The following is a 12,252-nucleotide window of genomic DNA, read 5'->3' as shown; positions in this document are numbered from 1 at the left end:
AAATAGGAACACAACACTACTTAAAAACAATATTATTTAGCTGTGATCTTCTGTAAGGTCGAGGTACTACTACCCCGGTGCGGCTGCTCCATATTTTGAGCAGGGAATTTCCTGCTGTGCCCTACCTCAGATAAGGCTTAAGTTATTTATAACTAATAAAGATTTTAGTGAATTGAAGCCGACTAATACTTTTATATGATAGCATTTATTTGTATTCAATGGAATAAATTTCATAAATAAATATTACAGAAAAAATATCTTTAACCAGAATAAGAAACAGAAATTAAAGGAATAAATACATTAGAACAACTAAACAGATCTAAATGAAAGCCACAGATAAAGCTAAACAACCTGGAGCAGCACAAAGCTATTCCTATACCCCGAAAAATTATAAGCGTGGAACATATTTTTTTATGTTCTAGATTTAAATAAAGTCATTCATTCACAATTAGAAAAAAAAAAATACGTACATCTAATCGTAAGCTATAAATGATTGTTCTTAGTTGTTCATTAATCCTAATAGCCTTATTGGGTGCACTGGTAGGTGACAATCCTTTCATATCGTGCTCGATTGAATCTATCGCATACGAAGGAGATTTTTCATTTGCGTTTGTAATTGTATTATTCATTCTTATTTTAAAACGTTTGTCGTTCTAGAAAAAAGATATTGAGTCATTGATTTTGGTTTTTTTTTTAAGTTCAGTTATGTGTGATGTTTTGTTAATCCGATTTTTTTTTGTTCACTATGTAAATTAAATGAAGGTGTTAATTTATTTCCTAATAGGATTTCTTTTTCTTTAAAATTAATATTATTTTTAATTTATATTTAAATATTTCTAGTTATTAGAAATACGAACTTTATTTATATTGTTGCCGCTTAAAATAAATTGTTTTACAGTAAAAAGCTGACGAATCATTTTAGCTCTAATATCTACCAGCAGATTTTATAATTAATGATCATTATACTACATATTATGTATAATTTTATATCAAAAACATGTAGATATCAATTTGTTTAATATAACAAAAACGTATTCATACTAGTTATGTATTGTTATAACAGCTTAGCGATAACGCATAATGAAAATTTTTATTTAAATAAATTTTTAACGTCATCAAATATCGTTACAATCGATTGGAAGGGTAAATATTAATTGGAAAGCTCTCTTCACACCACAAACAATCGATATAAGCACTGGGAAAAACATTCTAACGGGTCAAATATTCGTGATACGGAATTTTAATTTTCTGTAATTTTTTTATACTTGTGTATAATATTTTTAAAGGATTTAAAAAAAAAATAACAATAAAACCTTTTAATATGTATAATATGTATATATATATATATATATATATATATATATATATATTATACATATTGATATATTATACGATTGACAGTACGAAAAAAAAATGTAAAAAGTTTTTAAGCCGTATTCCAAATAAAATATAATAAAAAAAAAAATATTACCTTTCCAAATTAAACATCACAATCCCAAAAGCATTGCCACCGCGGTAATTAAAACTAAATTCGGTCGCATTAGACGTAGAATCACGTGCTAATAGCACAGGGCTAGCAGCCGCGACGCGAGCCTGACAAACGACTTTGATCAATCACCGTCTCTAGCCAGCCCTGGCCTGCGCGATTTGTTTCAACCCTACCTCCGTTTGTATTATAACGATTCTAATCTCTATTTTTATAATCATAAGGGACAATTTTATGTTTCTATATGCGTATTTTCTGCGAATGACGTCATCCTTGTGAAATACGATGTAGGATTCTTTCGTAGCCAAAACTTATTTGACGATTTTGTTCCTGTATGGATAGATATAAACATAACTATAGAATATACAAACAATGTAACAAACTATTACATTGTTGGTTAAATTGAATTGATGTTATGTAATTTTGAATGAGAAGAGAATAGAATACAATATTTTCTTTTCAAAGGGGTTGAAAGAAAAAAAATGTATTTTTATTAGAATTTTTGGGTAGACTCGAAAATGCGTAGGGTTATTGTATTCGAACAAAAGTCAAGCAACAATGGTTGTACTCAAAAATTTATTTTGTTTTCTAGATCGGTGATAAAAAACCAAACACTAACTAACTATTCATTTCTATAAAAAAATACCTAAAAACTTATTATTATGTTTGACCGCAATGAAGAAAAAACCGACTTCAATTACATCGACAAGAAATACAAGGTAGGTAGACAAAAAAAAAGTCAAGTAAATACGTATTATTAGATATAACTCAAAAATAAGGGAGTCATCAGATCTCAATCAAATTTATATGGGACTACACGGCGTGCACCAACTTTCGATAATTTTTTTAAAATCAAAATCGGTACATTAAGTGAAAGACTATGAGGTAAACACACAAAAAAAATACAATCGAATTGAAAACCTCCTGCTTTTACGAAGTCGATTAAAAATTAGTAATATAAATATTTATTATTAAATATTTATTGTCTATCGTGTTTGTCATATTTTACTCTACATATACTTATCATTACTATAAATTGAAATGGGGGATAACTATGATTTATTAACATTGATTTAAAACCAAATAATTGATTTAATTCTTGTTATTTTCCTCATACACGAGTGGTCAAGTTGCGTTCACTTTGATAATTTTACTAGTATGTCTCGTCTGTTCAGTAAAATAATAATAATTTAAATCGGGAGTGCAAATACCTACTTGTTTAAAGTACTAACCGATTTATAAGAAAAAAATTGAAATATGTTTTGAACTATTTTTAATATCGACTCAATTTTGATTCAGCCTATAACACCCTACTACTATGTATAGGCCTCTTTCTCCATGTAGGAGAAGGATCGCTTAATCCACCACGCTGCTTCACTGCAGGTTGGCGGATATGTTCTCTCCTATGAGTAACGATTGCTAATAATCTATGATAACAGCCGGGACCGATAGCTTGACGTGGTCTCCGAAGCACAATGGGGAGACCCACAGAGACTAAATACACATGAACATTAATACCAGTTGGACTGATTTAAGAAACAAGAACTGTCGAAATATGTGTGTACGCTTGAACTTATATTAAAAAACTTATTTTTTCACTTCTTTGAAGACGTAATTTATCATTTCAATTGTTTTTCGATTCTAGTATAATCTGTAGAAAACCTCTCAATATAAAATATTACATAAAAACGTTACGTAAAACTACATACATATATATTTACACTAATACAATTATATTAATACATAGTGCATAAATATTAGGCTAAAACAATTTTAAGTATATTTTATATTTTTAATAAATTAATTAAATAACAATACTTTGTTCAAAGTGTTGGTTGTGATTATTAAACATTTTTAATCTATTAAATATTTCTCCTTTGCTGTTTATTTACATTATATAATAGGTACTTTTTAAAATGAGTGATTATGTATATATTTTTATAGTATATTTATGAATTATTTGCTCGTATATATAATATAACGATTGCCACTAACGTTACCTTATATTTCCTTCCTTTTTTTCTTCTTAATGTGAATTTTACTAATACTCAATTTTGCACACCTACAAACGTCTGCACGTCCTGTACGTCCTAAGGTGGGCTGGTAGAGAAATGCTTTAAACATTAAGCCCGCCTTTTCTACAATTCTTTAATGTATTGTGCAATAAAGTATTAATAAATAAATAAATAATCTGCGTGGTGGTTACTCAACTAACGTACTAAGTTCACTAACTTTTAAAACAATAATAAATTTAATTTAAAATGTTATCTAAACTTATTAAGAAAACCTTTTTTCAATATTTAAAATTTTTTCCGGCTATTATTATAAAATAAAATGCTCAGAAAATAGTATTAATTTAAGAGGCCAAACAAAGCTTTACAATATGAACAAGGTTTGCTTTACAATATGTAGTGTTTATGTTTTTGTACTTTTAGAGTGGTCTGTACGGTGATAAATAAAGTCTAATATTAAAACACTGTCTATACTTCAGTCCATGACTATGTGGTGTTTTTTTTTTCTTTCTCTCTGTATTCTGTAACTATAATACGTAGGAGGATGTAGTAATCTTAACATTACTTTGTAAACAGTATACTGTATACATTACACAGTATCCAACAGATAAAGCTTACAATATCTATGTCTTTATTTTTTACTTACAAAACTAACTTTGTCAGTCAAACATTTCTATTCGCCATCTGTGTATCAAAATTGTAGTTTATTATTTAAGAAAAAATATCCCTTAGTGCCTGTACAAGAGGTACCAATAAATGAAACAATCTCTAACATAGATAAACTCAATATACGAATTCTTACACGAAAATAATTATTTCACACAAATTTAAAATGTATGTTAAAATCTTGTTTTCATCCATTACGTTTCACTCATAAGCTCGGGTGAAAACGCTAGAAGTGATCGTAAGCAGAGTTAAATTGAGGAAAATAACTCAGTTATTTCATATGTAATGAAATATGTAAACTATTTTTTAAATAAAAATTTACTTGTTATTCGCAAAGTTTAATGATATAAAATATCATTAAACTTATTACATTTGGAATGCTGTTCTTAAACGTAATTTTGGAACATATAAATCTATAGTGTCTAATAATAGTGTGGAAACATAGGTAAATAACAAATATTAACTTTTTAAAAGTTCATATAAAATAAATAAAAAAGATTTTTAATTAATGTCTACAAAAGAGGTTTGCTAAAAAGACAAATCGCAGATTAAAAATGTGTCGTTTGATGGAAGATTGGAGATAAATGAGTTGCGAAATTAAATGAAAATCTTCTATCTCTCTCGGACCTAGCTAGAAGATATGTATGTCTCTTACAGCGTTAATTCCTTCGTCATATTCATTCAATTTCTTTAGGACACTGATTGCTATGCTACTTTTTTAAGTGAGAATCATATTGTCGATCAGTTTATTTTAGGTCTTTGATCAATTCAGCACAGATAAAAAAACATTTTAAATGACATTTTAAAGTACAAATTATAAATAATTTATCAAGTTACGTATATGAGTTTATTACTTTTTCTTTTTTTTATAATTTAATGTTATGATACCATGAATTTAAATTATGAATAAAATAATACATACAGATGTATAATTATTTTTTACAGGTATCTTTAGAAAAAAAACACTTTAAAAATAAAAGACCTCTCATAAAAAGATTTCTGGAGCGTCCAAGGAACCCCAACCTACGCGTTATAAAAAAGTGAATTACCTCAACATTTTCACTATAAGTTTGTAAATTTACAAGGCAATTAAAATAAAAAATGGGATGCACCCCACCGCCACCCCTTTAATTATGATTTTTTGCATTTTTTAATGATAATAAATTTGCGTGGCTGCGGCGTACGCTCATAACGGTATTTTTTTTTTTTTGTAGAATCTGATCACCTCTGTAGGATGTCGTGATTTTCTTGTTTTCAAAGGATATTCATTTCATTTAAATTTTCATTTAAAAATTACAAAACAGACGTCTATTGTTGCTAAAGATATTAGTATCGAATATATTGTTTCAGTATTAGTGTATAGTACAATTTTATTTTATAAATAAAAATGTATAAATAAATTCTATGCAGTAGCGATGTTAGCATAAAACTAGTCGGAGACACTGAAAAAAGTTCACGCGTTAAAAGTAAACAGGCAGACAAATGTACACAGTGCGCGATGGATGGACGGGCACATACATAAATGGATGGATGAATACCATAAAACACCGTGAACACAATCACTCTTGCTCGATACATAACGCATAGGCATCGCTACGAGCTCACACAAAACCCCCCTTAAAATGTAGTTAATTCATTGAATTTTATAATTTAACGATCCAGGTATTTCAAAAGAAACGCTGATTCAAATTGATACTATATCGGAGAGGAGATCTCGCAAAAAAGCCCACCGGTTAATGAAAAAAAACTACACGCAGTCAATATTTGATGAGAGCCAATTTAAATGTTCGTCCACTTGTAGACATCGCATAGTTCGCTGTAGCTGTATCGCACATGTGGGGGGGCAACGCCCGCCGATTTCCCGAAAAAAAGAAAAACGAAGAAAAATAAACATGGCGGCGCCTCCGTGCGCGGGAAAAAATGCAGATATAATGCCAGTAATAATAATAATAATAGGCGATCGGCCGCCGGACCGGGCCGCCCGCCCCCACCCAATTTTCATTCAAATGTGCTTGCGTTTTTTATTTTTTTTTAAATTTTTTCCCAATATTTTTCGGGATTTCCATTAGTAAAGCGTCTGCAGGGATAGTTTCGGGGACTAGTTTCGATAACCGCTTTAAGGATAACTTCGTGTATAAATTGTTAATGTTATTTTGCAATTTTTTTATACTGTGACTAAATTACGGAAAGTCTTAAGTTTACCACAAACTAAGAAAGATATTATAGAATATTTTATAAATATGTTGAAAATATAACGAAATGTATCTAATTGTTATTAAACCTTCTAAAAATATTATTTAGGATATCGGATACAATATTATTATATGTATATTCGTACTCATACAAGTATTTAAACGAGGCGTTACTTGGAATAGGCGTGTTTAGAATTGGCGCGAAAATAACAGACATGCGCGCCTTAGTGAAGAGTTTATCTCACATGTTTGCTAAATACCTAATACAATATTATTTAGATCGACTATAACTTAAAAATCTATAGGTTTGACTTTTAATATCAAGCAGTGCTGTTTTAATTCGTTATACTCAATTTTTTAGTTAGATAATAAATCTTTGAATATAGCCTATATATTTTTTTGAACTAAGCTGTATTTTATTTTAAAGAAAAATGAAATAGAAATTTTTAAGAAATTTTTATTTAAATGGAAAAATAAAAATTTATGGCCCAGTTTGGTATTGAGTTCGACGCGGTAAAAAAAATGTTACAATTTTTTTATAAAGAATAAATATTGGCGAACTTAGGCTCGCAGTCGACTAGGAGAGAAAACGTCGGAGGACACGCAACATAATGCGACATGACATTCAATTTAAACCCGGACGACGGACCACGCGTTCAATAATTAACATAATGTACTTTTTCTCCTTTTTGCACTTCCCGTTTGACACTCCATCACTCATGGAAATTCCATTTTCAATGCTGGTACATGAGGGTAGGGGTGCGGGGTGGTCTTTGCATCCGCGCAATGGACATGGCGGTTTCGGGGGCGAGGGTGGTCGAAAAAAAGATTGTTAAAAAGGCTGGCCCCCGCGACGGCGGTGTGTGAGTGCGTGTGTGTAAAAAAAGCTTACTAATCGATACTATAGATTCTGAGGCAAGTAGGTTGCGCCGGTACCACGCCGATTGGTCGGTTGCGATCGTTTCGAATTTTTTTACGGAGGCCTCTAACGAAGCGGTGGATGTTTAGTCTTTCGGCGCAATCGTGAGCACCTTTTGAGCCGAGCGCGGCCGAGTCGTCTTTTTACCGCCCGTTGCTGCCTAACTCGTCGGTCAACACTTGAAAATTAAGCGTGCATATTCGCACTTAACTTTGTCCTTGTTCCTACTCTTTCAGCCACGTGTTTATAAAGAAAAACATCGCTACCTATTGTTTTCGTGCGATTTGCAAACTTTCGCTTAGCGTAATGGGGTTATGTTTTGTACTTGTTTTTCATTAGTTTTAACTCAGTTTTACTTTGATAATGGTATTGAATTTTAAGAGAATTTGTTTTGGAGTCATTATATTATTTATTATTGACATTTACTTTATTATATTTTTATATATATTGCAACCAAGTTAAGCCAGTCAGCAAATATTACAAATTACTTAATACAAATACTGATATCAAAAGTACTTATAGTTTCATAACGCTTAAACAAATGTAAAGGTGTGACAATTCATACCGATGAATTTGAATAGGAAACACAATATTTTGGTCATCTTCAGCGATTTTCATGACAAAGTAATAGTCAAATGTTATTTGGCACCAAGAATCGATTTCGGTTCAGAAATAGTTTATATATATACCTACTGTCTTTCTTGTGTTATGTGCTTAGCGTATGTAACACTATAAACTCATAACTATTTATTCATTATATAGATACTTTTTATAATAAAAACACAGTTAAAAAACAAATACTACAAAAAATGTTATTATAATACACACATTCAAACACAAATACAAAAAAGTAACGAAAAAGTGGATAAATAAATGCACAACGCTTAAAGAAACACATGTAAAGCACAGACCAAATAAATGACTCGAACAATCACAATATCAATTCGCGAGCACACTGCCAAACCGATCGCATTCCTTTGAAGTTGGCTGCATTGTCTACCCATTTCACACTAAAGTGCCCGGTCTAACCCCGATTCTTCTTTTGACATCGTTTGTACCGTCCTTATACGGATTAAGTGTTTATAATACTCCTATCACAACCTTTGTGGATCTAAAGTGTGCGGGCTTGTTCTTTTTAATTTTATCTGTTGTCGTTTAAGGATAATATGTATATGTGTGTGTGTTGTATATTATTTTAAGGAACGCATAGTTTTTTCTTATTTAAAAACAATATATACTTGTACTAGTGTGAGAGTGATATTTAGAAGCCTAATTTATGACTAGTATTTCTTAAACTTTTATTGATGATAGATCCGTTGTTCAAGTTAATACAGACAGAAATGAGATAGAATTCAAAAAGTGGAAGCGGGTTAAAGTCATTCTATTTCTATAAATCTAAAGCCATTATAAATAATAATATATATATAAAATGTTAACCAAAGGCCATCTAACTATTTGTCTAAAGTTCATCATTAGCTGCTATTTTCTTCCTCAGATTAATTTTCATAAGTCTTTGACGAATTTTAAATACAAATTATATTTTTAAAACTAAACTAAACACATTATCACAAACATGATGTAATCACAACACAACATTTCTAGCCCTTAAAATATAAAAATATGTATATCTAAAGAACCCTTCCCGCAAAGAAGCTAAGATAAAGAGGAAAAATGAAAACAATGTGCTGTAATAAGTAAGAGGCAGTAGGTTAAGAGGCTCACCTCATTCTTTAGGTTGATGGGCTCTTGCTGCGGCCGGGGCGGCGAGTGCCGGCCCCCATCCGCGCCCTCCAACATATCAGCCTCGCATCCCGACTCGTCTGGAAATAACACGATTAGATTAATCCATATGTACTATTGTATACCTCTCGGAATTGATTTAATTTGTTTTGTTGGAAGTTTCACACTTTTTCTCGATTTAATCTTGAGATGAAATAGTGAATTAGCAAGATATGGTTAATTATGTGTAAAGAAGTAAAAAAAAAGATATATTCAGTTGTTTGAATTAAAATACTTACGATTAATAATATTATTTTAAATAGAATAACTTGGCAATTTTTTTCTTTCATTTAAAAATACTGCATTTGCTTCCAAATTTATTCAATCCATTTTACTGTAGTTACTATCATCGTATCCTTAATTCTTATAAACAATGATTTTCAAAGTATATTTAATACTAACTACATATTACATATCATTCAAAAATTACAGGAATTATTCATCACTAAGTTTAATTTACTAAATGGATAAAACTTGACCGAATAAACTAGCGCATCAAGATCTACAAGCGAATAACGTAACAAAACAGAAAGGGCGAGACACACAGAAAAAGGATTTACAAAATCGGGGACGTAGCAAAAGAACGTGTAGCCATGACCAGCTATAACATCTCTACGGACATTAGGTCAAGATATGTCTGGCGAGGGCGGATACAGGTCTTCCTTTATTCGTAAGGGTTGGGAACATTCCTAAACACGTTTTAAAACAAAAAAGTAGCTTCGTTTATTTAGACTATACGTTAAAAATGATGACGAAGAAAAATATACATTACTGTAATAAAACTTACTCAAGATGATAGGATCTCGTAAAATTGGAAATATAATTCTCATTTAAATACAGAGATCATATTGCCAGTTAAAAGTTTTAATAATGCGTCGAGAAGATCTTTTGATATTTTAAATTTAAAAGGACACTTATAGATAAGAAATGATTCAAGAAATGTTTAATTAAAAACAAAATTAAGAATACTGTTTCAACTTCGCAACTATATAAATTAATAATGGAAATGTCAAAACGCAAAAAATATGTATTTCTATCGATTGGTTGTTTTACCTAAAACAAAGGCATTAGTTTCTTAAATCAGGAAAAGACGACCGTGTGTAAGTATATATTAAACATATTTAAAATGAAAAAATATAATTAAATATTTCTGTGTGAGGTCGAATAAAAGTGTGAAAAAAATAATCTACATACTTCGATAAAGATCTCCAATAAATTAAGATCTAATCAACAGATAAAAATTTATCGTGTCGAGAAATTTGCTTTTTATTATCCAAAGTACAGAAAAGTTATGTAATGTTCATTCACTTATAATAAAAGTGTAAGAAAAAACATCAATCATTTAACACGAAACCTTAAAATTTTGAAAAACAACGTCATTACATGTATTTTCCCCCAGAAAATACATGCTAATTCAAAACAAGCTCTGTAAAAACGCACATATCGAACCGAAATTCCGACGTAAGCTAAATAAAGGATAACACGAGGCAAGATTCACACACCCAAATAAAGGAATGTGGCAAAAGAACGCGCAACCATGACCGCCCTCAACTCGTCTGCAAGTAGGTCAAGATCCGACAAAATTTGAAGGAAAATTCTCATCTATTTACCTAGGGGAAACCGTAGCGCCGTCTGATGTTTAGCAACACTGAATACTTTGCGTAAGCTATGTACATTACCGCTATTTATTTCAACCAATGTTTAATAAATCTTAGATTTATTAATAGTTTGATAATTCTTACTATCGATATTAACAATATACCATACCCTGGATCTGCTAAGATCTGCTGGTTTTAGCGATACATACATACATATAACTTGAGTAATGACGTCATCGTAGCAAATATTAGTTGTTTATTTATTGTATCCATTTCACTAGAAACCCTAGCAAGATCTAGAATACGTAGAATTATTATCGAATAATAGTCGGTTTAATTTTGTTTGCTCTCTGATACAAATCGTCGATACTTCAATTCCTTGTAACCAATAAAAGTCAAAGTAAATATAGGTAGTAATATTTTATGACTTTTTATGTTTAGAAAACATATAGGGTTTAGATTTAGTATGCCTATGTTAATGGCTATATCGAATGATGAGCCTGTGTATTTCTGAGTTAGCTATATTACTCGTATATGGATTTAGCGTACGATGCGGTCATCACCTGAACATGCTAAGAGTTTTATTACTCCGAGAAATTGACAGTAATTATTATTATTATTTTTTGAAAAAGCACTATAGTTTTTATACTGTGCCAGTAATGTATTTTAAACTTTCTCATAATAAAATCGTAGAGGTGGCAGATTTCCAAGCAAAACATGATCGATGTAAAGTTTTTCACTTAAAACAAACACTAAAAGTGTACGAGCACCACAATGAGCTCGCCGGCAAACAAATCCGAACCTTAACAACATTACAAACTAAGACACGACCGATCATTGTTCTGCAAATAGCCGACCGGCCTAAGCAATAGGAACTGATGCCAAAACGTAGCAGCCGTCGAATATGATTGCTCCTAATGCGGCGGGCGATAAGGGGGTGAGGCTAGGTTCCAGAAGGGAAGGGGGGCTACTGCGTCGCGCCGTGTTTCTGACCGAGCAGTAAGTCTGGCTTAATCCTATCGGAAACGCGGACCCCCATTGAAGATCGGCGAGGACTCAATGCGGGGCACCGATCCGTCGATATATCTCGAGATATCGGTTTAGTCAACGTTGGTTTCGTGATCGGTGGCTGTATCCGAGTGAAACGATTTATCAGTTAAGAGCTGCTGTTAATTATACGCCGTATGTTGCAAATCATTTTTGCGGATGTTTGCACTGCTATTAAAGATCGTACAAATTGCGTACAACGAGTGCCGATAATGATCGATACACATATATTATAATTGAATACTGATTAGCCTGGCGCCGATCGAATTTCTATTCAGATTATTTTTATTATGAAATCATTAAATAAATTGTTAATATATATATATATATATATATATATATATATATATATATATATACAAAAAAAAATGTACAAAGGCGATCTTATCGCTGAAAGAGCGATTTCTTTCAGACAAGTTTGAACTCCTATTATATTATATATAATAAAACTCCTATTATAAAAAACAGTATAACTTTTTTTATATCTATTCTAATTATTAATCTCACATTTCTATTAAATCAGTCAAAAGTAACTTAGATTTGATATTTAAAG

General features: G+C 31.0%; 1 protein-coding gene across 1 annotated transcript in view; it reads right to left on the bottom strand.

The window, feature by feature from the left end:
- Positions 1-12,252, bottom strand: part of LOC123656350 (POU domain, class 6, transcription factor 2) — a 161,792-nt gene that overhangs the window by 107,470 nt on the left and 42,070 nt on the right. Inside the window, exon 2 of the mRNA XM_045592044.1 lies at positions 8,998-9,095. Coding sequence (XP_045448000.1) covers positions 8,998-9,072 — 75 coding nt within the window. The 5' untranslated portion in view covers positions 9,073-9,095. The remainder of the gene's footprint in view (positions 1-8,997; positions 9,096-12,252) is intronic.

The sequence above is a fragment of the Melitaea cinxia genome, chromosome 9 (assembly GCF_905220565.1).
Source record: "Melitaea cinxia chromosome 9, ilMelCinx1.1, whole genome shotgun sequence".
Taxonomy (NCBI): domain Eukaryota; kingdom Metazoa; phylum Arthropoda; class Insecta; order Lepidoptera; family Nymphalidae; genus Melitaea; species Melitaea cinxia.
Note: the sequence above shows the minus strand (reverse complement) of the source record. Positions and strands in the feature narration are given on the sequence as shown.